The 27,948-nt window shown below is 43.5% G+C and overlaps 1 protein-coding gene across 1 annotated transcript in view; it reads left to right on the forward strand.

Annotated features, from left to right (window-relative positions):
• Positions 1 to 27,948, forward strand: part of dnm1a (dynamin 1a) — a 313,554-nt gene that overhangs the window by 282,604 nt on the left and 3,002 nt on the right. Inside the window, exons 17-19 of the mRNA XM_067249828.1 lie at positions 5,410 to 5,521; positions 5,740 to 5,751; positions 6,169 to 6,339. Of these exons, the coding sequence (XP_067105929.1) occupies positions 5,410 to 5,521; positions 5,740 to 5,751; positions 6,169 to 6,339 (295 nt within the window). The remainder of the gene's footprint in view (positions 1 to 5,409; positions 5,522 to 5,739; positions 5,752 to 6,168; positions 6,340 to 27,948) is intronic.

The raw sequence follows: 27,948 nt of genomic DNA on the forward strand, positions 1-27,948 counted from the left end.
AGAGTGGCAAAAATTAGACCAAGTGCCCTACTGTCTGCCATTCACATTGTGAAATATGCTTGAGTGCACAGGATGCCCCATGCAATAAATGACAGTGTGCCCTCTATAAATGTAAAAACATGTCTTTATGAGTTCCTTTATAGTATAGAAAATGTGATGCAGTACCCTATAAGGTGCCCTTACAATGGCCTAAATTGGACTGTTCCCATGCCCTTACTTCCAATGGAAAAAGGTGCTGTTATGAAGTGCCCTTTATGCTGCCCCTACATGACAGTGTCCCAAATGTTGCCCTTTCCAAAGAAGACAATTAGATTCTGTGCCCAACAGTCTCCCCTAATGTTCCCAGTAGGGCATGCTTTCCCAAAGTGAGGCTGTGACAACACTTGGCACAGCCACAGTCTGTCACTGTCCAAGCCCCCTCTGGATCTGTGGAGGCAGACTATGTTAATTGGAAATACTCGTAATATAATAATGATAGTCATGCTGAGCAATTTTAAATGACTGTTCTGCCAAACAAAGTGTGCAGTTTGGGTCACCTTCTGATCTAAAAAGTCAGTGCTGGATCTGTGCAATACTAGTCATTTCAGTGATTCCCCATTTAAGTCATGGTTATCTTTCCCTTTTATCTTAAAGCTCAGCATTTAGCCTATCAGTTAATAAATGTGTGTGGCAAAGTTATTTTGAAGTAATTTTAGATTTTGTTCAAGATGTGAAGACAAAAACATTATTAGCCCACATCAAGTGCAATTAACCATGGCCTTCTTCAGTGTTTTGAATTTTATCCTACAATTTTCAATTGCTGCCACGTCTTTTTTGGGATATTATTCTCAATCTCCTGTTGAGAATATCGGCCATAGGCAAGCCTGTCAGAACGGTTTCAGACAGCTCATCAAATTACGCTAATTATCAGTAGGCCTAAATGCATATATATATATATATATGTGAAGTAGATTTGGTAGGTCTACAATTTACACATTTTAACGGTCGTAATGGTTTGACAAGTTGTCTCCCTTGCCATGTTAATTGCGGCAACGTTGCCCTTTTTGGGGACAAAAAAACTCAAATCAATTTATGCTGCTGAAACAACACACCTCTGCTGCTTTACACTATACTTTTTGTGACATAACTCCTCTTTTCGACGATCGCCTGATCTGGGCTGCACAGTCTAAGCTTATTGAGGTCTAGCTTGAATTAGCGTTGCCTGTTAGTGGAACGGCTTGAGGCTTAAGTCTATGTTGACGTTTACCTAAGTGAGACTTATTCGTGTTAGCGCGACTTGCGTTAGCGACGTTGATGGAACACCCCCCAGGTGTCTCAATACTGCGGTGAATCACCACTCGCGGAACTCAAACGTTCAAATATTTTTATAAACCTTGCCTTTGCTTTCATTTATTCTTTCGAGCTTTGTTTCTGCTTATCTGAGTTATGTTGTATGGTTGTGCTCTCTAGATGTATTTGCAAACTACAACTGTTTATTAAATTAAAGGTTTGGTGCAGATTAGAACTTGAAGTGGCGATAAGGTCTTAAAATATTTTGAGATGGTCTTCAAAAAGACTTAAAAAGGTAATGAAATTAACTTCAGGGTTCCTGCATATACACTGTGCCAGGAATCTGTGTGTGTGTGTGTATCTGTGTACAAATTAGAATGGGTTTAGTTTCCAAAGAGTAGCTCAAGAACTGGGCACTCTGCAAAGTTCATATTTTTCAGGTGTGCTTTTAATCATACAAAGGAGTGCAGTTGTTTGGATAAGCATTTCGACATTTTCAACAAAACAATTCGCTCTCAACTCTCGGCCATGTTGAGTTGACCGAGCTGCACTAGGCTAGCTCTCATGAGCCAAAACAACAAAAAACTATATTATTTATGTCAGTGCGATACATAAAATCCAAGGCTATTTTACTGATGAAATACTGGCAAGCTAACCACGGAAAAGACAATATTTAAAGTGGATGGTTTATTTCAGTAGGTGTAGCTGGAAGGTTATTAGCTACAATTAGTTCAGTGCTGCTTTCAAATGAGCCTTTATGGATGAAATGCAGGCTAGCTAACAGAATGACAATATAAAGTGGATACTTTCAGTATAGATCAGTGAATATAGCGACAGGAACAATGTTCGTACAAATGTAGTCTCCTCGGTCAGTTATCGTGTCATATTTATGAGAATGCGATACAGAAAACAGACAAATGAAGGCTACATTATCATTTGCATGTATGTATTAGAGCTATGACATGCAGAAGAACTGTCATCACTAGTTGCATCATGGGCACTGCTCTAGTTCAAGTAATCTGTATTTGTGTTTCACTGGCATCTTAATCAACGACTGCATCACGGGCACTGTGCACTAGTCCAAACAATGTCACAAGCGGCACTGCACATCCTTAGGTTGTGAGTAAGACACCAGTCAATTTTCACATTCATTCATATATATAGACCAGGGGCGTGGGACTGACCATGTAGAGACAGAAATGACATGCCGTTGTGTAAATAAGATAAATAACAAGGCCATTTAGTTTGTTTAATAATAGAGCAAGCTATAGACCTGTTTTATAGGAAAGGTAACCTTAAATGACTTATTTTGTGATCTGGCACTATATAAACCCAAAAAAATATTTTCAATTGATTTTTTTTACTAAATTAACTTTGACCTTCCAAGGTCAAAGTTCACCTTCAGCGCCCCCCTATTATAATGGTAGGGTAAACACTGTATAGTCTACCTCCCTTTATAGGCTAACATTTGTAGCTACACCCATTACACAAAGCATCCTCTCACAAAGAACGATCTAATTAAGTGAGTGACATATGTACACCAGAAGTAAACACTCTCCCACACACTACAGAAGCTGACTTTAATTATTTTTAATGGCAGCAGTGAAATAAAACAGAAAGCATTAAAATACAAAATTCTCGTGGGTTAAATGTACACTGAAATAAGTTTGGATTTAGGACAACAAATCCTAAATGCTAGATTTCCTTTCATATTACTTCAGTGCCACAGTCTAAACTTTGTCAATCTGTTCACGAAAGCTGTGAAAATGTGAAAACATTTTCCATTTGGGACTTTTTAAATATTTGATCTTAAGTCCAATGAGTTTTACATTTTGTTTTTCATATTTTCACTTCGCTAATTTAGCTACATATTTATATTCCAGTGCAGATAAGGCCAAATTGAGCAGTGTTGAGTGACAGCGCTGACACAGAAGTTGAATCAGATTGTTTCGACGGTTTTCTTTATGGATGAAATGCTGGCTAGCTAACTAGCAACAAGACAATACAAAGTAGGCACTTTAGTTTCAATAGAGATGCATTTACATGTATTCATTTAGCAGACGCTTTTATCCAAAGCGACTTCCAAGAGAGAGCTTTACAAAGTGCATAGGTCACTGATCATAACAACAAGATAGCCAAAAAACATCGCGAGTAGCCAAAACATGAAGCAAGCATTGTGAACAACCAAAGTAAGTGCCAAAGGGAAGAACCATAAGAGCATGTAGTTAAACAAGTTACAATTAAACAACATGAACCGCTATAAGTGCAAGTGTACCTGTGGAAAAAAGCAAGCAACAGTAATAAAAACAATATATCACAGCGAGAACAAAAATTTAAAACAGTTACCACTAACCACAAGAGCAACAAGTCTCTAAGCAAGAGTCATTGTGATCCTTGAGGAAACTAACATCGCGTCAAGCGAACCATTCCTAAGTACCGTCGTACTCCCGGAACAAGTGCGTCTTGAGCCTTTTCTTGAAGGTGGAGTCAGTATCTCTGATGGAGGTGGGGAGTTGATTCCACCACTGGGGGGCCAGACAGGAGAAGAGCTTGTGTTGGGACCGGGCGGTCTTGAGCGGTGGGACCACCAGGCGGTTGTCTGAAGAAGACCGTAGGTGACGGGTGGGGGTGTAAGGCTGCAGGAGAGACTTGATGTAGACGGGTGCAGTCCCGTTCACTGCTCGGAAGGTCAATACCAGGGTCTTGAATCTGATACGGCCATGATAGATAGCCAGTGGAGAGAGACGAGGAGCGGGGTAACATGGGAGCGTCTGGGTAGATTGTAGACCAGGCGGGCCGCTGCGTTCTGAATCCTCTGAAGAGGGCGGGTTGCACATGCTGGGAGACCAGCGAGCAGCGAGTTGCAATAGTCCAACTTGGAGAGGACAAGTGCTTGGACTAGCAGCTGGGTGGAGTGCTCAGACAAGTATCTCCTGATCTTCCGGATGTTGTAGAGGGTGAATCTACACGACCGGGAGACCGCAGCAATGTGGGCCGTGATGCAGTGATGCAGATGCAGTGAATTTTATCAACATGTTAAAGAATGTACGTGCTTACTTTGAATCTCTCGACAAAGCACTAGTGATGGGAAGTTCGGATCATTTTACTGAAATGAACGAATCGTTCCCTCTAGCGTTTCCTCTTGCTACCACTACAGAGCCTATGCAGGTCTCGTGAAAAATGATCCAAAGACTCGTACCAGAGTCTAGACCGAGTCGGGAAATGAACAAATCATTTCTGTTTACCTGGACGAGCCTATGCAACAGTCCCGATGCGCGGCCACGAGAAAATGAACGAATCACTCTTTGAGAGGACTCGTTACTCGAGTCCTTGTAAGGATTCGTTCAAAATGAACGAATCGTTCACGAACAACACATCACTACAAAGCACGAGAAATGTCAGTGTCCAGCTAGTCTAATACAACAGCGCTATATTTCAGCTAAGATGTTTTAATACTATTTGTGCTTTGGGAAAAGCCTGGGTCCGATAACAAGCTTCAAATATTTTATGCGGGAATATATGATTTTGCTCTAGCTATCTTGCCGCGAGCATGTCTAAAACTCCCGGCACTAAAATATCAGACAGATGAGGGAAGTTTGTGCAGCGTTCAATCATTTAATCTGATATACCTCATAATCCGTTTCCATAAAGTAGAAACACTTGTGACTGACTGAGATGTATTCTTCCTCTGCATGCACCGAAATGTGACGTCTGTGCCGTAAATTCGCAGCACAAATATTTAGAACAAAAAACTAATTACAGTGAACATTAAATGGCAAAAAGTTGACCAAAACCAATGCATTTCAAGATCAACTTACCCAGTAAAAATATACCCATTAATACCCAGAATGCATATACGCACAAGCAGACATGTACACATACACACACTGACAAACATTTTGTAGTAAGTCTTCTAGGCATAAATATACCATATGATATGATATGAGGAATAATACAATTTCTTACCCTTACTCTGGTAGTATGTTTCTCACAGTCAAATTCCAACTAGCATTCCACAATAATTCATCTGACTACTGCTCTTGCTGACACACACAACCACAAAAACAAACAACGACATCAACACACACCTAACCACAGTCATGAATTCATTGATGCTCAGAGCTCTCCCTCAAACCACAGGAATGTGTATAAGGACTACCGTCAACTGGAGCTGGCCTGTGATAGTCAGGAGGATGTGGATGGATGGAAGTCGTCTTTCCTCAGAGCTGGAGTCTACCCCGAACGTGTTATGGTTAACAATGAAAACACACACACTCACTGTGTATAATACATAATATACATATTGCAATGACAAATACAGTATTATTAATTACATTGTAAAAAAAAAGCTTTATACCTACCCACTGCGATGTGTTAATTGTGTCTGTGTTGTCAGAGTCAGTATAAATGTCTTTCAATCCCTCTGCCTATCCTCTTTGTCCTCTATTGCTTGGCTTTTGGACCTTGCAGGAGAAGGAGAAGGTATGCCTTTTTCCTTATTTCCAAATATCTTTCAACCTCTCTCTAACTTCACTTTTAAAATGATAATTTCAAATGTACAACATAATTTTACATTCAACTATCAAATGCTGAAGGAAGTTAATCATGTGAAAAATAAAAATGATGATATGGTCTGGCGGCAATAAAGCAATTCTGTCAGAGGTGTAATACAATGTCAATTTATCAAACGTTTCTGTACGATATTTTCACAAGTGTAGCATTTCTGATTGATGAATTATTGTCTGAGATAATGTCTGACATTATTTTCCTCTGAAGTGTTCATTTTCATCCATCTCATTCCCTCTTTATTAAAACAAATCCTTCCTCTCTTCTTTGTCTCATTCTTTCTCTTCTCTTCCTTTGTGTCTTCTATCTTTCTTACCGTTCTCCACTCAAAAGAATGACACTGGGGAGGAGAACGGGTCAGACAACTTCATGAATTCTATGGACCCCCAGCTCGAGAGGCAGGTGGAGACTATCAGGAACCTAGTGGACTCTTATATGGCTATTGTTAACAAGACCATCAGAGACCTCATGCCCAAGACCATCATGCACCTCATGATCATCAACGTAAGTGTGACATCCTAGTGGTGCAAATGTAGTGAAATGTAGAATTAAGCAATTTTCTAATGTCCCTTAATGAAAGATGGAATGGTGATAGGCTCTATGGCAGTCTCACATAGCCTAGTTGTATCAAAACAAAGAAATTGGGCAATCCTGTGTAAAAATTGTAACCTATATTATGACCTAAACTTCCCCTCAAGTTTGTTCCTTCTAGTGACATTTTTAAGCAGTTACTCATACTGCATTTCATTAATAAACAACCCCTTTGAAACAAGCTGATTCTAACAACGTTGTCACTGGCAGTATCTTAGCTGGAATCGCGATTCAAACAGTACCATCTGCAAACTGAAAATATGCCCCCAAAACGTAAATGAGCTTGAAATGTATTTACATTTAGATTTATTCACTTTATCCAAAGCAGCTTCCAAGAGAGAGCTTTACAAAAGTGCATAGATCACTGATCATAACAACGAGATAGCCCCAAACATTGCAGGCAGCCAAAACATGAAGCATACATTGTGAAAAACCAAATAAGTGCCAAAGGGAAGAACCATAAGTGCATGTAGTTAAACAAGTTACAATTAAACAACATGAACCTCAAAAAGTGCAAGAGTGTACCTGTAGAAAAGCAATCAACAGTAAAATATTTCACAGCGAGTACAATAATTTAAATCCGTTGCAACTAACCAAGTCTCAATAAGAGTCATTGTGATCCTGGAGGAAACTAGCATCAGGTCCAGCAAATCATTCTTAAGTACCGTTATACTCCCGGAACAAGTGCTTCTTGAGCCTTTTCTTGAAGGTGGGGAGAAAGTCAGTGTCCCTGATGGAGGTGGGGAGTTGATTCCACCATTGGGGGGCCAGACAGGAGAAGAGGTTGTGTTGGGACCGGGCGCTCTTGAGCGGTGGGACCACCAGACAGTTGTCAGAAGAAGACCGTAGGTGGCGGGTGGGGGTGTAAGGCTGGAGGAGAGACTTGATGTAGTCGGGTGCAGTCCCGTTCACCGCTCGGAAGGTCAGTACCAGGGTCTGGAAAACTGGCTAATATAAGAAGTTTACTAGAAGGGATCATTATGTGTCAGTAACAACGTCCCTGTCTGAAGACTAGGGGGGCATTTATACTAGTACAATCTTTGTGACATACAAAAAATTATTAACCTAACCTTTATTGGGCCTTTTTTTTGTCCACCGTGGCTTGGGATCCATCTCAAAGCTGTGTTTGTGTTTTTAAACTTCAGCACTCCAATTAATGTGGAGTCACAAGGCTCCAGAAAATGAGGTTCTGGGTCAGTGTGCTCCTATTCCATGCCGGATGCGACGAATTTGCAGAATTTGCACTGCATGCAACTGTAAAGGAGCAAGAGGCAAACCAAATAGTTGAACAATTTGAGCTAAGCTTGTCTCTATGTAGCCTTTTTCAATTAGCTAGCTAGATAATTATTTTAAAACAATATGGCACAAGCTAAATTAGCTAAGCATAGCTAGCATTGTGAGGAGCATCGGAAAACTTTGCATGTGTTAGCTAGTGTACAGTAATGTTATGCTAACTATTCTAACTATAATAGGAGTAATATAAAAGCATTTTGGAACAATTAATTTAAGGTGATTTTGAATTAGACGGCTCAAACATATAAGGTCCTTACTAAAGAGCGACAACGGTTTAATTTACATTTATGCATTTAGCAGACACTTTTATCCAAAGCGACTTCCAAGAGGTCTCTGATCATAACAACGAGGTAGCCCCAAACATTGCGAGCAGCCAATACATGAAGCATACATTGTGGAAAACAGTTTTATATAGCGTCATTGCTGTGCATTCCATGACCGACCGTGACTGAGCGTCTCAAAACGTGATCAGCCACGCGCTAGCTACACAGTCTTAGAAAATTGAGGGCTAAGCTATTTTGGAACAAGTTTTTGTAAAACTCTCTTGGAAGTCGCTTTGGATAAAAGTGTCTGCTAAATGCATGTTATGAACGTTTATTTTCACAGATTCTTTTGTGGGTGATTTGTGAGACGCTTTGTGAGACGCTAAACTTTGATATCATATATGCATTTTCACTATTTCAACATAACTGTCTGGAGGCTTTAACCTATTACCTCTAGCTAGCGAAATCCTAACTTAAACAATGTTAATCTGATAGCAAATAAACAGGCTAAATAGCCTACATTTCAAACCTATACCTAATAGCATGCCCCATTCAATTTCTGCATATACATTTATGTAATTAACCCTTGTGCTGCCTTCGGGTCACATGACCCAAAGGTTCATAACGAACCATCGTTGTGTTTACCCAATTTTACCCAATACAAAAACAAATAAAAAGAATTTTCTTTTAACCTTTGCAATGTGGGGGGTCTGAGACAGCCCAACGGTTAAAAAAAAATGCTTCACTTTGTTTTTGTATGAGGTAAATTTGTCGCAATACGACGGTGGGTCACAATGACTGATGGGTCAGAATGACCCGAAGATAAAACAAGGAAGAAAAACTATTTCTGTAAAGAAACTCACGTTTTGAAGTAGCTATTTTCCAGGTGAAAACCAATGTGTGAAAGATGGTGGAACTTAAGATAACCCCTGCAAAATATCTTCTGAAACCCCAGTGCAACGTTGTTGCTCAGGGGCAGACTGAGGGGCAGGTTTCCTAAGGAAGAACTGTAATATTCTGTGATGACTTGTCTTTGGAAATGAAACTCTTAAGAGTCGCATACCTTTTGGTCACATTTAACAATTTTGTATTACAATTTGTGTCATATTGCTTTGGTATGCTATACAAAGAATGTTTGCTTATGTTACACATCACCAATTGATTGCTTTTGTACATGTTTATAGTAAAGAATGAAAGACTAAATTATATGACAAATTCAGTGAAGTATTTTATTTATTAAAGCTACGTTCCTGCATATGAGAAGTCAACATTGAGTGAGAACATGCTTTAAAAAATATCTCAATCACACTGTTGCCAGGACCCGCCCTGCTCTGCTTCTGATAGGCTTGTAACGCTAGTTAGAGCTCCTGATATGATTGGTAGGTGAAATCAATTGACTCAAAAATATTAAACCGCATGCAAGTTCCCCAATTTATTTATATTTTTATCCTCACTGTCGCACATCCGGCACGGTGCCGGAATACTTTAAGCCCTGCGTAACGGCAATGTAACCCGTGGTACCAAAAGTAACGTATCCAGCCGACCAAGGTACAACGTCGCGGCAACGTTGTCCACGGCACCAACTGGCAACATTTACTTTATAACAATGCTACAACGTTGCGGCAACGTTGCCAGAAGGTAATATCGCATCGCCCCCCCGGCCGTTCATCCTCCGGTCGCACCTGGACCATCCACCGCCACCAGCAGTTCATCACTCAGTTCTGTGTGCTTGTTATAATTATACTAGATAACTTTTCCAGAGGTATCTCTGCTATGAGTGAGTGCAAACCGCTAACTTGATATTAGGCTACTCGGTGTAGAATGATGGTATTTTGGTGAAATGGTACCTAATGTGCTAGAAGTAGTTGGAGAGCTCACTGTCTGCTCTCTCTGGTGTCAATTTTTTCTCCTGTGTTACAGCTCAGGGGAACATTTCATTTATATGCATCTGTATGTTTCACTCATTGAACAAATAAATTCTAATTCTATACTGTTTTGTTCGGCTTGACGTAGCGTCCATTATCTGGGTCGTAGGTAGCTTACTTGAGAGAGGTAGCGCCTTCCAGCGAGAGGCGGAGCTTCAGCTCCTTCAGGCGACACGCCCCCCAGTCTCGAACAGAGAAGACTGCTGATTTTCTTACGATTTCAAAGCCTAATTTAACATACTTGTCTGTGTTTTTTTTTTTTTTTTTTTGGATGGGTATTTAATAACACATTATTCTGTGGTGTGGTGAACTTGAAACTCGTTTTTAATTCCACTTTACAGGATCTTTAAGTAAATTGGAGCCATGGTTCATAAGGTATTTGTACGTTTTCCCAAATTTTCACTGTATATTAGCCGACTGTATGGGTCACCAATGATTATTCTGTTCTCCATGAGAATTAGGGCATGTATAGCAATTCTCAGACATTTTAGGCTGATGGGGTAGAAATGCCATCACTTTGAAAATGGACAAAAGAAAAGTCCAGCTAATGGTGGCTAACTAGCTAACCAACGTCACCAATGTCACCAACCCACGCACGATTATCTACAGTAGCCTAGAACATTAGTTTAGCAGCTCGTTAAAGGTCCCATGACATGCTGTTTTTGGATGCTTCTATATAGGCCTTAGTGGTCCCCTAATACAGTATCTGAAGTGTCTTTCAGGGAGTCAGGTGGCAGAGCGGTGAGGGAGCTCACTAGTCAGGCTAGTAATCCGAAGGTTGCCAGTTCGATTCCCGGTCATGCCAACTGACGTTGTGTCCTTGGGCAAGACACTTCACCCTACTTGCCTCGGGGGAATGTCCCTGTACTTACTGTAAGTCGCTCTGGATAAGAGCGTCTGCTACATGACTAAATGTAAATGTCTTTCCTGAAATTCAGCCTTGGTGCAGAATTACAGCCACTATGAGCAGTCCCACAATGAGCTTTCCTTAGGAAGTGCCATTTCTGTGTCTGTAACTTTAAATGCCATGAGGAGGAGAGAGGCGGGGCTAACTGCCATGCTTCGGTCGTTTGCAAGCTTTGATGTCTCTCGAGGAAAATCCGATATTGCACTTGCACGGTCATAGTTCATTTTCTCATCGGCGGGCCAGATTCTCTGGACGGCAAAGCAGAGAAAGGGGAGGGAACTTTTCCTCTTATGACAACATAAGAGGAACATTTTCAAATCGGAGCGTGTGAGCTTTCATTTTCTCAAAGGCTGAGAAGAATACCCAGGGCTTGGTTTACACCTATCAAGAAATCTAAGCACTCGGGGACCAAAGGCATGCTTAGGGGAACTCATATTAATGTTATATAACCTCCTAAAGTGAAATGTTCATGTCATGGGACCTTTAACTTGTGGGAGATGCCTAAAACGGCAAGACAGCTGCAGAAACACCACAGGCAAATTCCGAGCTGATAACATGTAGATAGCTATGTTTCCAGGCTGTGATATCAACACCTGTGGTGATCATGAGTCCTGTAGAGCAATTGATACCATTCAATATCCGAATGAATGGATAAGCACGAGGCGGTTTCACTTACTTAGGGAAAGCCAGTCACATCACATGACCCCCTAGTCTTCAGACAGGGATGTTGGTACTGACACATAATCATCACACCTAGTAAACTTGTTACAGTTAGGTCCATAAGTATTTGGACATTGACACAATTTTCATCATTTTGGCTCTGTATACCACCACAATGGATTTGAAATGAAACAATCAAGATGTGCTTTAAGTGCAGACTTTCAGCTTTAATTTCAGGGTATTTACATCCAAATCAGGTGAACGGTGTAGGAATTACAATACATTTTATATGTGGCCCCCCCCTTTTTAAGGGACCAAAAGTAATTGGACAACTGGCTGCTCAGCTGTTCCATGGCCAGGTGTATGTTATTCTCTCATAAAGGGAGTTCGTTATTTCATTGACAAGGAGCAGATAAAAGGTCTAGAGTTCATTTCAAGTATGGTATTTGTGTTTGGAATCTGTTGCTGTCAACTCTCAATATGAAGTCCAAAGAGCTGTCACCATCAGTGAAGCAAGCCATCGTTAGGCTGAAAAATCTAAACAAACCTATCAGAGAGATAGCAAAAACATTAGGTGTGGCCAAATCAACTGTTTGGTACATTCTTAAAAAGAAAGAACGCACTGGTGAGCTCAGCAACACCAAAAGACCCGGAAGACCACGGAAAACAACTGTGGTGGATGACAGAAGAATTCTTTCCCTGGTGAAGAAAAACCCCTTCACAACAGTTGGCCAGATCAAGAACACTCTCCAGGAGGTAGGCGTATCTGTGTCAAAGTCAACAATTAAGAGAATACTTCACCAGAGTAAATACAGAGGGTTCACCACAAGATGTAAACCATTGGTGAGTCTCAAAAACAGGAAGACCAGATCAGAGTTTGCCAAAAAACATCTAAAAGAGCCTGTACAGTTCTGGAACAACATCCTACGGACAGATGAGACCAAGATCAACTTGTACCAGAATGATGGGAAGAGAAGAGTATGGAGAAGGGAAGGAACTGCTCATGATCCAAAGCATACCACCTCATCAGTGAAGCATGGTGGAGGTAGTGTTATGGCGTGGGCATGTATGGCTGCCAATGGAACTGGTTCCCTTGTATTTATCGATGATGTGACTGCTGACAAAAGCAGTAGGATGAATTCTGAAGTGTTTCGGGCAATATTATCTGCTCAGATTCAGCCAAATGCTTCAGAACTCATAGGACGGCGCTTCACAGTGCAGATGGACAATGACCCGAAGCATACTGCGAAAGCAACCAAAGAGTTTTTTAAGGCAAAGAAGTGGAATGTTCTGCAATGGCCAAGTCAATCACCTGACCTAAATCCAATTGAGCATGCATTTCACTTGCTAAAGACAAAACTGAAGGGAAAATGCCCCAAGAACAAGCAGGAACTGAAGACGGTTGCAGTAGAGGCCAGGCAGAGCATCACCAGGGACGAAACCCAGCGTCTGGTGATGTCTATGGGTTCCAGACTTCAGGCTGTCATTGACTGCAAAGGATTTGCAACCAAGTATTAAAAGTGACAATTAGATTTATGATTATGTTAGTTTGTCCAATTATTTTTGGTCCCTTAAAAAGGGGGGGGCCACATATAAAATGTGTTGTAATTCCTACACCGTTCACCTGATTTGGATGTAAATACCCTGAAATTAAAGCTGAAAGTCTGCACTTAAAGCACATCTTGATTGTTTCATTTCAAATCCATTGTGGTGGTATACAGAGCCAAAATGATGAAAATTGTGTCAATGTCCAAATACTTATGGACCTAACTGTATATTTGCCAGAAATACATTTCAAGATTATTTACGTTTTAGGGGGGATATTTTCAGTTTGCAGAGGGTACTGTTTGAATTGTGATTCCAGCTAAGATACTGCCATTGACAACATTGTTAGATATAGGTTAGGACCATTTTCACACGGGATTGGCCAATTTCTCTGTTTTGATGCAATTGTTTCAACTGTGTGACGCTGCAACATAGCCTACGTTAGACCTCTCGCGAGAAATGACAAGAGAACCCGGTTTTGTTCTACACTTCCATCTTTGTATTTTGACGTGTATATGAGCAGCAACAAATATGCTTTTAATCTATGCCATCTTTATAAATAATAAGTAAGCATACTTATTTAAAATATACAGAAATGTCAGTTATAAAATTTCAGTGACAAAATGGACCCATCGGCAACCAACGCGAGCACACCTCACAATTTCCCCAGATATTGTACCCTCTCCCGTATTATTTATTTATTACCATTTTCCCACCCTTAAAACTATGTCAATCTTTGCACTTCACACACAATTTTGGTGTCAAAATGTTCATCTTGGTCCCAATTGTTACCATGGCGCCGCACGGGTGGCAGCCTTTTACAGCAGCTCCTGCTCGCCACTGAGCTTTTTCTGTTATATTATTGTTACTTTTGTTACTTTGCTGCTTTTATTTGTAAATTGCTGTAGTGCACTATGGCAGCTAGACTCGCCGAGTTTGTCGCTGTCTTTTTGCTGCTTATTGCACTTTTTACCACCCTGTCTGGGGACCCAGCACGCAGCCATGGTTACATTGTTTACACCAGGGATCAGCTGTTAGCGTACCGGGACACAGCGGCGCTACTACCTGAGGAGAGACTAATGATAGATGGTGTAACCCTGGGCACATCACTGTTAAGGAGCAGACCTGCACTAAGGACATTGGGCCTGATTCACCAATATCTTCCTAAGTTATTTCTTACATTTGTAGATTTGTTGAAAAGTCTATGTGTGATTCCATGACGTGTTCCTAACAGCAGAATTGTTCGCAGGTGTGGTCTTACGGTGCGTGTCCACTGCAGCGACGCGAATCGCTTGCTATCACTCGCCTTTCCACAGTGCACCATGCTCGGGGGGCGTGTCTGACAGATTAATGCAGAGTTGTAGTTCTCTAAAGTCAATGTTGTAGTTTGTATAAAGTCATGGCAAAGTGTGCAGACTTGGGTTTACATACTCGCAATATCAATCATAAACAACTCTACAACTCCAAACTATTTAATACACATACACGTTGACATGTGTAAAAACGTTTTATTATATTACTGTACTCGAAGTCTGCTAATCTGTCGATACGACTAGGGAGTCCAAGCCGGGCTAGCTAGTTACCACAGAACGAAGTTACGTAATGTGAAAAGACTGAATTTGAAAGTCCCCCCCAAAAAAACACCAGGAGCACCGACAACGTCGGCAACCTTGCGCCATGCATCATTAATTTTGTAAATGGCTCTGTACGAAAACAGACGTATCAACAGGACTGGGTACACAGCCACAAAGACAATTAGTTTCTCTTAATCTTGAAGCTGAATGCTAGAAATGTTTACCATGGTTGCTACGTGACGAGAAACAAGAAAACACTCAGATTGGCCATTGCTAGCGAAAATCGCTCCTCATTTGCATAAAGTTGAGAAAATCTCAACTCGAATCGCTTGAATCGCGTCGCTACCCACAAAGCACCACGCAAGCGATTCGCCTGGCTCCATTGAAAATGAATGGAAAGCATGTTGTCGCTGCAGTGGACACGCACTGTCAAATTGTCGTAAATTGAAAGCTTGTGCCCCCGTTGCTCCTATTTAGCATAGGTAAACGCCCCGTTAATTCCCATAAAAGGGCATGATATGGCAGGGCCGTGTGCACACAGAGAAATGTTGAAAATATGTGGTAAAGACGGTGGAGGCCTCGAATCCAAAAGAAAGAAAAACTTTAGTAATTCTGAAGTGGAGGTACTGACGTGTTCTAAAAACAGCAGAATTGTTCGCAGGTGTGGTCTTAGAATGATGAATCCCAATATGTCGTATATTGAAAGCTTGTGCCCCCGTTGCTCCTATTTAGCATAAGTAAACGTCCTGTTAATTCCCATAAAAGGGCATGAGATGGCAGGGCCGTGTGCACACAGAGAAATGTAAAAAAGACGTGGTAAAGACGGTGGAGGCCTCGAATCCAAAAGAAAGAAAAACTTTAGTAAATCTCAAGTGGAGGTACTGACGTGTTCTAAAAACAGCAGAATTGTTCGCAGGTGTGGTCATAGAATGATGAATCCCAATATGTCGTATATCGAAAGCTTGTGCCCCCGTTGCTCCTATTTAGCATAAGTAAACGCCCTGTTAATTCCCATTAAAGGGCATGAGATGGCAGGGCCGTGTGCACACAGAGAAATTTCAAAAAGACGTGGTAAAGACGGTGGAGGCCTCGAATCAAAAAGAAAGAAAAACTTTAGTAATTCTCAAGTGGAGGTACTACTGCAAGAAGTTAGCGACAAACCACACATCATATTTAGTAGCGTCAGCGGTAGATACAAAGCAGTAAATAAAACCGATGCATGGAATGCAATTACTCATGCAGTGAATGCTGTATCTGGAAAAGGGCGCAGAACTGATGAAGTGAAAAATAAATGGTTTGATCGGAAATATGAGGCAAAAAAACATATTTCAAAAGATAAAAGACAGATGACTGTTAACACATATCCATGAGGACTGCTCTTGGTAGCCTAAAGCGTCCCAATAGGTACTCGTCACTCTGCAAATATATCGGTATGTTCATGGAAGATGCGTTCCCTCCTCAGGGCACAATCTTAAATTTTTTACAGCAGCAATAAATACGCCATAGTGCGGTGTAGTCCTAGTGTGCGGAATAGGCCTAACTTAGTCCTATAAATACCGTGATAAGTCACTTATTATTGGATGGCAAGGTTCCCTGTTAACATAATTGATGTGAATTGAAGGCAAAGCAAGGCTAGTTTATTTATATAGGCCTAGCACAATGCATACACAATGGCAATTCAAAGTGCTTTACAAATGAGCAGAAGTGTAGTGTGTATTTATTAAAACAAACAAACATATAATTATGTGTAAAATAATGACAACTAGAGAGGTTACAATTTCTGGGGAAATTGTAAGGTGTGCTTGCTTGCGTCGGTTGCACAGGGGTTTTTTAATTAAATTTTTACAACTGATATTTCTGTATATTTTATATAAAAATGCATACTTATTATTTATAAAGATTACATAGATTTAAAATCATAGTTTTTTTGCTGCTCATTTACAACTCAAAATACGAGTGAAGTGTAGAATTAAATAGATGTCTTCTCATTTCCCCTGCAAGAGGCAGCCTCATAGTTGAATCAAAATGAATACATTTGGCAGACCGGTGTAAAAATTTACCTAATCTCTATGACTTAAACGTCCTTTTAAGTTTTTCCCTTCTCGTGATATTTTCAGACATTTAGCTATACTCATATTGCATTCATTCATTAATAAAGGAACCCCCTTTGAAGATTATTCTACGACGTTACCGGCAGAAGAAGATGGAATCTCGATTCAAACAGTACCATCTGCTAACTGAAAATATGCCCCCAAAAACGTAAATAAGCTTGACATTTATTTAGTGGAAAATCGCTCATTCATAAAAAGCTCACTGGTAGCGATCATTGTCAGTAACAACGTAAAATGCGATATAGCCCTGTGTGGAGAAGTTCAGGTTAGTAGTCAGATAGTTTCAACTATTGAAAGACTTTTGATTTAAGTAAGGGGAGTGCCGAACATGTTCTGTCGCCGTTTGACTTCCTAAACAGCTGTGTAGATGTTTTTGTAGTGTGTCTCGCGTAGGCTACAGCGTTGCAGTGAGCAATACTGGTTTGAAACCACAGGTAATGATAATTTCACCAACAAATCGTTTACTTGTAATGTAATGTCATAATAAATCCTACAACGAAAATGTATTTGTGAGGAATGTTTATTTTAACGATTGAAAACAGATGCATCATAGACCACTGTAGTATGTGTTGCCCGGGCAACAGAGGCTAATGTCATGCTAATGCTTCAGTGAAATAGTAGACCACCGTTTCCGAAAGTAGATGTGGGCCTTCTTCCTTAATAATATCAGCTAATATTGTACATTACATTTCGCAATTGTGTTTCACATCACAAAGTAAAATGAGTAAATAGTTATCACCCTGGCCTCTTTGCTTGTGGCGTTTCTGCAGCTGCCTTGCAGTAAAGCTATAGTTAGCCTAGCTATCCCCCAAGTTAACAGATGCGAAATCAATGTTCTGCTACAGGTAGTCACGTGTTTTTGTGACGTTAGTGACGTAGTGACGTTAGTAACGTCAGTGACTGTGGCTAGCAAATTAGCCACCGTTAGCTTCACTTTTCGCCACAAAAACTTAACTTGAGCCTAAACCATGCAACGGAACGTAAATCCCAATAGAAGCAACTCAATCGCTACCAAGACGAAACTTTTGACACCTAGGTTGTCTATGTAGGCCAAATATTGACTGAGTTTTAGGGGGGCAAAAAGAATAATAATAATATATATGTGAGAGAACAAAGGTTGTGCCCTTGCCGAAGGGTACAACCTTGCCGAAGGGTACAGGAAGGTAAAGCACACCCAATTATTAGTTGCAAAATTATAAATGAGAGAAATATTCAATTTTAAATTAAAACGGGTGAAAACGGTACAACTACTTATTTTGCGCAAACATGTCAGCTCTCAATTGTGTGTAAGAGTGCTCTTGGGTGTGCGTAAATTCTGTTCTTACCTAGGAACAGATCCCAAATAACAAAACATTGGTGAATACCAGCATCTTCGTGAAAACTGCGTAAGTGGGGTTTAAGAACAGATTTGTTCTTAAGAACATTTGGTGAATGAGGCCCATTGAGCTGTTAGCCGTTAGTATGAGGCCAAACTACCTACCACGGGAATTCTCGCATTTCACAACGATAGCGGCGTATGTTCCCCCCTCTGCTAACGCTGAGGCGGCCTGTGACGTCATCCATTTGGCGACAAGCAGGCTGCTGACCCAACACCCAAATGCACTCCTTCTTGTCTCTGGTGACTTTAATCATGCCCCTCCATCCTCCACTCTACCCACATTCACCCAATATGTAACATGCCACACCAGTGTAGCAGAGAGTCAAACCGCCAACACAACCATTTCTGATCCACTCAGTAAGACACAGTACTGACCACCAGGATGACTGATTGCATTATATGACGTCTCATACAATGCTACTATCTTCTGGATAAGCCTCAAAGGGGCTGATGCCATACCTGGTGTTCCCCTCTCCAAGGGGAGGGGGGGGGGGGGGAGCCAGCCAACGGCCCACCTTTCTCAACCTCCCTTACTCCAGAAAATCTGAATTATAAAGGACTTATCCCAAAACAGACATTTCATGGATTTACAAACATCTCTCAAAGACAATACTGCTTGTGGACACTAGAAGAACTATTGGAATTTGTGTGACAATTTATGCTTTACTTTTAAATGCTGTGTTGATGTAATTTGATGTTTTAATGAAACTTCCTTTCCGGTTATGATAAGTCAGTCAATCTTGATATCAAAATGATTGTACCATACTAACAAAACTATTTCTGAACGTTGTTTTGTTATATTTTGAAGTTTAAGCATTCCATGGACATTTGAAATATTGACTTCAATCTACCGACCACTTCACACCTATCTTATCTCAGGACAACGCCCGGTCAGGTAAACTGACCAATGAAAAGCTCACCCTCAAAAAGGGATACCCCGCATTTCTTGGATTATATAAACCCAAGATGAACAATCACACCCCGCTTGTTCGTAGGAATTAAACTGAAGTGAACGCGTCATTTCTAAACTATTCCTCTCAGCCTGCAAATTCACTGAGCGCCCGGAACTTTGGCAATAGATTCCGTTGTTCTATTTTCGTTGGACGATAACGAAACCATTGACTCTACCCTTCTTCAAGCCGACAAAAGTAACTGCGATTTGCTATATTTCTTACTTGTGAACATTGGCATATTGTGGTTGAATTTGTTATGTTTGATTCTAGTTGCAAATGACTTAACCTAGCTCTCGTTAGGACTATCCTACCATCGCATAGACTGTCCAGTTGTCTCTTGAGGCCTATCTCTCTCTCTCTCTCCTCCCCTTTCCCCTCTCCATGTGCTTTCCATTGTGTATCCCGCTTCCATAACGGTATAGGACCTACTATACTGTTTTAGTCAAACTAATCCATAACTTATCTGGTATTTGTTCATCCCAATTACATTTGCTTAAAATAAATCATTGTGTATAATATTCGCGTATCCCTCCTGTTATCTGATCTGCTCTACTTTCATAGAATTCACTACTTAAGATTAGACTGATTATTACGAAGGCTATTATTCAATATTATTCAATAAGGTTTCCTCTGTCCCTTTAACAAATAAGAGGTGGTGCCCCCAAGAACTACATACTTTATTATAAATGAAGTATTGCTAATCTTAAAACGAGCAAACCCCGCTACACCAGAGACAGTAAGACACTTGACCTCTTCTTTGCCAACACCAAGGAGGCATACTCTTCATCACCTCTCCCTCCCCTGGGAAAATCTGACCACAACCTGGTGCACCTCCTGCCTATGTACAAACCTCCTGTGCAAAGGCAGCCAGCTGTGACTCGCACAGTGAAAAGATGGTCCGCAAAAGCCGAGGAGGCTCTGAAGGACTGTTTTGACTCTACTATGTGGGAAGTATTCAGTGATGACCATGGGGAGGACATCGACAGTCTCACTCACTGCATAACAGACTGTATTAACTTATGTGCGGAGAACACCGTACCCACCAGGGGCTTATACTACGAATCAAGATTTGGTGTTAGCGAGGTAACTTCAGGTTCAACCCAGGGTTTTCTGTACTACGACGGCAGTGCAGAGTGCAGAGTACCCACCCTTTTTGGAGTCTCTGGGAGGGGTGCTGGAAAGCGCTCCTCCCGGAGATTCCCTCGTCCTCCTGGGGGACTTCAATGCTCATGTGGGCAATGACAGTGAGACCTGGAGGGGCGTGATTGGGAGGGACGGCCCCCCCAATCTGAACCCGAGCGGTGTTTTGTTGTTGGACTTCTGTGCTAGACACGGCTTGTCCATAACGAACACCATGTTCAAGCATAAGGGTGTCCATATGTGCACTTGGCACCAGGACACCCGAGGTCTCAGTTCGATGATAGACTTTGTAGTCGTGTCGTCGGATCTGAGGCCGAATGTCTTGGACACTCGGGTGAGGAGAGGGGCGGAGCTGTCAACTGATCACCATCTGGTGGTGAGTTGGCTACGATGGTGGGGGAAGATGCCGGTCAGGCCTGGCAGGCCCAAACGTAATGTGAGGGTCTGCTGGGAACGGCTGGCAGAAGGAGCTTCAACTCCCACCTCCGGGAGAGCTTCGACCATGTCTCGGGGGAGGCCGGGGACATTGAGTCTGAATGGGCCATGTTCCGGGCCTCCATTGTTGAGGCGGCTGACCGGAGCTGCGGACGCAAGGCGGTCGGTGCATGTCGCGGCGGTAACCCTCGGACTCGGTGGTGGACGCCGGAGGTGAGGGAAGCCGTCAAGCTGAAGAAGGAGGCCTATCGGACTTTGTTGGCCGGTAGGACTCCAGAGGCAGCTGATGTGTACCGGCAGGCCAAGCGGAATGCGGCTTTGGCGGTCACGGAGGCAAAAACCCGGGCGTGGGAGGAGTTCGGCGAGGCCATGGAGAATGACTTCCGAACGGCTTCGAAAAGGTTCTGGACCACCATCCGGCGACTCAGGAGGGGGAAGCAGTGCACTGTCAACGCTGTATATGGTGGGGATGGTGCGCTGCTGACCTCGATGGGGGACGTCCTGGATCGGTGGAAGGAATACTTTGAAGACCTCCTTAATCCCACCAACAAGCGTTCCGACGTGGAGGCAGAGTCTGGGGACATTGGGGGGGGCCCTTCTATCTCTGGGGCTGAGGTTGCCGAGGTAGTTGAAAAGCTCCGCGGTGGCAAGGCCCCTGGGGTGGATGAGGTCCGCCCGGAGTTCCTTAAGGCTCTGGATGTTGTAGGGCTGTCTTGGTTGGCACGACTCTGCAACATCGCGTGGACATCAGGGACAGTGCCTCTGGACTGGCAGACCGGGGTGGTGGTTCCCCTCTTTAAAAAGGGGGACCGGAGGGTGTGCTCCAACTTTAGGGGGATCACACTCCTCAGCCTCCCTGGGAAAGTCTATTCAGGGGTGCTGGAGAGGAGGGTCCGTCGGATTGTCGAACCTTGGATTCAGGAGGAGCAATGTGGTTTTCGTCCTGGCCGTGGAACTGTGGACCAGCTCTATACCCTCGGCAGGGTTCTGGAGGATGCTCCACATGTTTTGTGGATTTGGAAAAGGCGTTCGACCGTGTCCCTCGGGGGCTCATGTGGGGGGTGCTCCGGGAGTACGGGGTACCGGACTCCCTGATCGGGGCTGTTCGGTCCCTGTACGACCGGTGCCAGAGTTTGGTCCGCATTGCCGGTAGTAAGTCGAACTTGTTCCCGGTGAGGGTTGGACTCCGCCAGGGCTGCCCTTTGTCACCGATTCAGTTCATAACTTATATGGACAGAATTTCTAGGCGCAGCCAGGGCGTTGAGGGGGTCCGGTTTGGGGACCTCAGGATCGGGTCGCTGCTTTTTGCAGATGATGTGGTCCTGTTGGCTTCATCGGGCCGTGACCTCCAGCTCTCACTGGAGCGGTTCGCAACCGAATGCGAAGCGGCTGGGATGGGAATCAGCACCTCCAAATCTGAGGCCATGGTTATTGACCGGAAAAAGGTGGAGTGCAATCTCCGTGTCGGGGAGGAGATCTTGTCCCAAGCGGAGGAGTTCAAGTATCTCGGGGTCTTCACGAGTGAGGGAAGGATGGAGCGCGAGATCGACAGGCGGATCGGTGCGGCGTCCGCAGTGATGCGGGCTCTGCATCGGTCCGTTGTGGTGAAGAAGGAGCTGAGTCGAAAGGCGAAGCTCTCTATTTACCAGTCGATCTACGTTCCTACCCTCACCTATGGTCACGTACTGTGGGTAGTGACCGAAAGAACGAGATCGCGAATACAAGCGGCCGAAATGAGTTTTCTCCGCAGGGTGTCCGGGCTCTCCCTTAGAGATAGGGTGAGAAGCTCGGTCATCCGGGGGGGGCTCAGAGTAGAACCGCTGCTCCTCCACATCGAGAGGGGCCAGTTGAGGTGGCTCGGGCATCTGATAAGGATGCCTCCTGGACGCCTCCCTGGTGAGGTGTTCTGGGCACGTCCCACTGGGAAGAGTCCCCGGGGAAGACCCAGGACACGCTGGAGGGACTATGTCTCTCGGCTGGCCTGGGAACGCCTCGGGGTCCCCCAGGAAGAGCTGGTGGAAGTGGCCGGGGAGAGGAAAGTCTGGGCCTCCCTGCTTAGGTTGCTGCCCCCGCGACCCGACCCCCGGACAAGCGGAAGATGATGGATGGATGGATGGATGGAAATGTGTGTTTCTTTCAACCAAAACATTTCAAACCAAAAAGAACAATGTGTGTGGTACCATACAATGCTCTTCACAAGTTAAGTAAATGATTATTTCACTACTTTCATTGACTTTGGATGTTTCATTCACTTTTATTCACTTTTTTTTTAAAGCCTCTTATACTCTATATCGAGCCTCTTATTCTCTATATCGAGCTCCAGGGTTCTTTTATACAGGGCCCTCACATTGTCTGCTCCAACCTGAAACAAAAAAAGAACATTGTCCCTTTGCAAGGCACACTTGGAGAAAGTTGGTGTCCATTTGACTACTGTGTTTCAAGGTTCATTGCTTATAATTTGTGTCTTGGCCTTGAAGTGGAGGCCCTAGGCTCAGGGGGAGGAAGACGTTCCTCTTCCTGCTGAGTTTAACACCATAGCAATTTAATCAATTGAGTCATATTTGAATTGAGCACTGTAAGGAATTGTGTCTCATGTTCAGACCACCACCATTAGCAAGTCATTACAGACACTTCAATCACAGCCACACGTTCACACACTCTCACCATCTGTGTTGCAAGTGGTAAATAAAACTAAAAAGTGTACCCCCAAAATGCTCTCTGAGACACAGTTTCCTGATTATCTAGGACGTCCAGAGAAAGTAAATGGCATATTTGATCAATATTCAGCAACCACATATGGCATACATACTGGCGTATGACTATTAGTTTCACTGTTACCTCTGTATGGCACAGTGGGACAACAGTGGGTGGTGGCAGCAACACCACTGTATTTCCTGTCACTGCAGAGAACAGTAATACATTTCACTCCTAAAATATTCATAAATAATTGTTGAATGAACATGGTCACATAGATTACTTGAAACATACATATGCTTGAGTTTCCGAGCTGCTGCCACCAGGGTCTGAAGAAATGCCCCCTTCCACTCCTTCCATCATGGGGCGACCCTGAGAGCTGGAGAGGGCCAACTCCTCAGCAGGAGTGAAGTCCCCCAGTGGAGGAGGGCCCCCCAGTTTTCTTTGCCAAATTTTTCTTCCTGTTTGTTGCAAGCAATTTCATTGTTCTATAGGCCCTTTGTAGCTATACCAATATCCTACAAAAGGGACTGACTCAGGTAATTCAGCCCTGTACTTGTTGGCCTTAAAATATGTGCAAGTATTGCCTACTTACCATTTTGAATTATGGTTTTATATGAATTTTTTATTTGCTCCCACGATCGTTTGCCACTGCCAGGGTTGCAACTAAAATAATACAGCAACAAAAGTTTAACGTTATGGAATGCACACGTGTAATTATGGTCACATCTTGTGCCTGGGGCACAATATATCAATAAGTCATGTAGCTTTTTTTTTTCTTTTTTTTTCTTGGCTCTCGACGAAGGCGGTCGCATTTTATCCTCCCCTCCCTGACCTTCCCTGCTTGGCTGTGTCTTGTGTCTTGTCTCAAGATACTCTCTCATCATCACTCTCCGAAACTAGAAGCATGGAATTAATTAGCTGGTCTCTCAATGCTATTGACACCATCTTCTCGAAGAGAAGCTCGGGTTCGGGGGAACCCAACTGTCCGGACGGGACGTTCGCAGCTGGCTACACGATGGACGCGTGGGAGAATTGGCGTGTCGTGTGTCTAGCGGCGCTTTCCGTGGAGGACGTTGAAGACATCTTCATATTCGGAACCATGATTACAGGCTTTCTGCTGTTTGGAATAGGCGCTGGCTTTGTATATCGGAAAATTAAGGAAACGGCTGCAGCCATCAAAAGCCCCGTTAGGCTGCCCGATATGATTGATGCGGTGGGCAGAGTTGTTGGAGCTCAGACTGTGAACTTACAACGCCTCATTGATTACAACAGGGATAAGTTTGCGGCTCTGCAAAGGAAGATCTAGGACATGGAGACCTTCCTGAAGGGTGGACGTGAAAATTGAGTTGCGGCTACTCGTCAAAACAACTACCCCAATCTTATCCACTTTCGGCCCCGTAACCAGCACAGGCCTTGGCCAAGGCCGTCGCTGGAAAACAACTCCCCTGGAGAGCGCTGAAGCGAGACTATCTTGCTCCTCCCCCCCCCCCCCCCCCCCACCGACATCTGTGGTTTGGTCTCTGCCCGGGTCATGACCAAGGATGTCTCCTGGCCAACACAATCTGCATAGGGAGAATCGGACTGATTGTGGCCTAGGTCGAGGGTGCCAACCCAGACCTACTCACACATTAACTTTCACCTACTACAGATATCACCACCCCCATCCAACGCCTTCGCCTGCTTGTTTCCCCAGGGTGGCTGGCGGGTCTGTGTCCAGCGCCTACCATGGCTGCAGGTCCAGATGCTGCTTGTCTACCCCCCCCCACTCCCCGTTGCAAGTCACGTGTTTTTGTAAATGTTGTTGTGCTTATGTGCTGAGGTTTTTGTCTGTTTCCACACTGTACTCCTCTAGGAGCATTGTCTGGGTGTTGCCTTTTTCTCTCCTCCTCTCTCCTCATGTTATGGTGTAACTTTCTAGTCTCGTCCTGTCTACCCCCTTGTCATGTTTGTGTATTAGAAACTGCAAGTGGCAGCTCGGATCTAAGATGGATTCGAGAGACCGCAGATAGAGTGCGGCTAGTTTGGTTTGTTAAACGTTTTAGATCAACACTTGTATTATTGTTTTTGTTGATTTTATGTAAAGCACTTTGAGCTGCAATTCTTGTATGAAAAGTGCTATATAAATAAAGTCTTACTTACTTACGCATTTACAGCGTCTGCTATTTTCTGCCAGCTTGGCAGCAGCGACTTTGTTGATTTTTGTCTGTATTATATGTCTGTATTCCTGATATGTTTGTATTACAATATTTCACGCAGGAGGAGTAGACAAAGTTTGGAAGATTATTGTCGGCTCCTCCTGCGTGAAATATGCGGCTCTTGTTTTGTCCATGTTTGCGATTGGACATACGGTGCAAACACCGCCCCTTTATGTGAAAGCGCACGTCTCTAGATTGGAAAGATCTGGGTTGAGTTAGAGAGTTGATAACTGCTGTCGTGATACCACTTATCGTGATTGCGATTGTTATGCTTCGCGTAGCCGGGTAACTGAAAGTGATCCAGAGCATGTTGATCTTGATTTGTAGTACAGGGCCCAGGACTGTACGGTGTTTCTCTAACAGCAAACCGTGGATCGCTCCTGAAATAAAGGCCCTCCTCAAGGAGAAGAAGAGGGTCTTTAGATCAAGAAACAACAAGGAGGAGCTAAAGACTGTGCAGAGGGAGCTGAGGAGGAGGATCAGGGAGGGGAAAAACGTCTACAGGATGAAGATGGAGGACCAGCTGCAGCAGAACAACATCAGCGGGGTCTGGAAGGGCCTAAAGACAATGTCTGGATATAAGGGGCCCAACCAACAGCCTATGGGGGACCAGAAGTGGGTGAATGACCTGAACTTATTTTTCAACAGATTTGATCAGCCATCCACCCCTCCACCCCCCCATCCAGTCCTCTCTGCTGCTGAAACCCCCTGTGGATTGCCACACCTCTCCTCCAGCCCCTTTCCCACAGCACTTGGCTCCCCTCCCCCACTCCTCATACACCACACTCAACGAACAGCGGCCCAACAACCCACGGCACTCAGCCCCTATCCCCCAACTTGTCCCTCACAACTGACCAGGGGTCTCATTTATAAAGCTTGCGTACGCACAAAACGGGGCTTAAAATGTGTGTACGCCACTTTCCACGCAAAGGTTGTGATTTATAAAAACAAACTTGACGGGAGAATGTGCGGTCCTCCACGCAAACTCTGACCCTCCCGTAGGCCTACGCACATTTTGGAAGCAGTTGGAATTGGCGACGCAGATGACTGTACTGTAGTCAGACTGCAGAAAGTGAATGTGGGAAGAACATTACTCGTAATATTTATATATTTTGTTTTCCTTACACACGCTTTTTTCACTCAATTTCATAATTATCATGAAGATTAAATCCAGCAGTGTTATTTGCGCTTGTACTGACTGATAATTGTTCCATAAACACCTTGTACAATCCAACTCAAATTTTAAATCAAAATTCAGCGCTGTATGTCTCACCATCAGATTGTCCACTACGGGATGTAGGAGGGGGAGATGCCCGAGCCCGACTGCAATCGAATACAGGATAACATCACATATCCTACCTTTAGATAACTGCAGAACACATTGTATAACTAAATATATTTCTTTAATACTGTGCATATATCATATGTCAAAAACTGGAAATACAGTCGTTAAGATCCCGCGCAATCGCTACACTCTACGTCCTCGTTATCAGTCCAGACTTCAATAGACTACTTGTTCATAACAAAACACTTTTGTTTTCAACTTGTATCTCGATTTGCGGTATCACTGGCACAGTTGATGCCACTCGCACTGGGTTTTTTTTATTGGTGATCCAACGGCCACCAAATAATGTGGTTTTCGGGCCTCCACCAATAGGTTAACAGTGTCTGAGAAGTTGTCATGCGCCATGATTCACCGTGATAACAATCGCATGCCAGGGTCATACTGGATTAGCATTCATGAGGTGCTTTGCATTGACCATTTATGGTTAAAAATGGGCGTGTTCAGGGCGGGATTGCAGATTCACGTACGCACACTTGTGGGTAGTCTGTGATTTATAAAGGGAACATTGCTTACAGGTGTGCGTACGCACGGTTTTATAAATCAGATTTTTTTTGGGCGTACGCCATTTTAGGCTTTTGGGTGTACGTACACTTTTAGTAAGAATCCTACGCACAGTTTTATAAATGAGACCCCAGGTGAGGAACTAACTGAAAAGGATCAAGGTGAGAAAGGCCACAGTTCCGGACGGCATCAGCTCAAGGCTCCTCGGGTCCAGCGCAGAACAGCTGTGCGGGATAGTGGAGCACATCTTCAACTTGAGCTGGGGAGAGTACCATAGCTGTGGAAAACATGCTGCGTGGTACCAGTCCCAAAGCCCCCGCGACCCAAGGACTTCAACAGCTTCAGACCGGTGGCGTTAACATCCCACCTGATGAAGACGCTAGAGAGGCTGGTCCTTGTACGTCTCCGTCCCCTGGTGAGCTCAGCTCTGGACCCCCTTCAGTTCGCCTACCAATCTGGCATCGGGGTGGATGACGCTGTCATCTACCTGCTACTCAGATGCCTTTCTCATCTGGAAAAGGCTGGAAGCACCGTGAGAATCAATTTTTAAAATTTCTCCAGTGCCTTTAACACCATCCCACCGTTACTTCTGAGGGACAA

Source organism: Osmerus mordax, chromosome 14, assembly GCF_038355195.1.
Source record: "Osmerus mordax isolate fOsmMor3 chromosome 14, fOsmMor3.pri, whole genome shotgun sequence".
In the NCBI taxonomy this organism is placed as follows: domain Eukaryota; kingdom Metazoa; phylum Chordata; class Actinopteri; order Osmeriformes; family Osmeridae; genus Osmerus; species Osmerus mordax.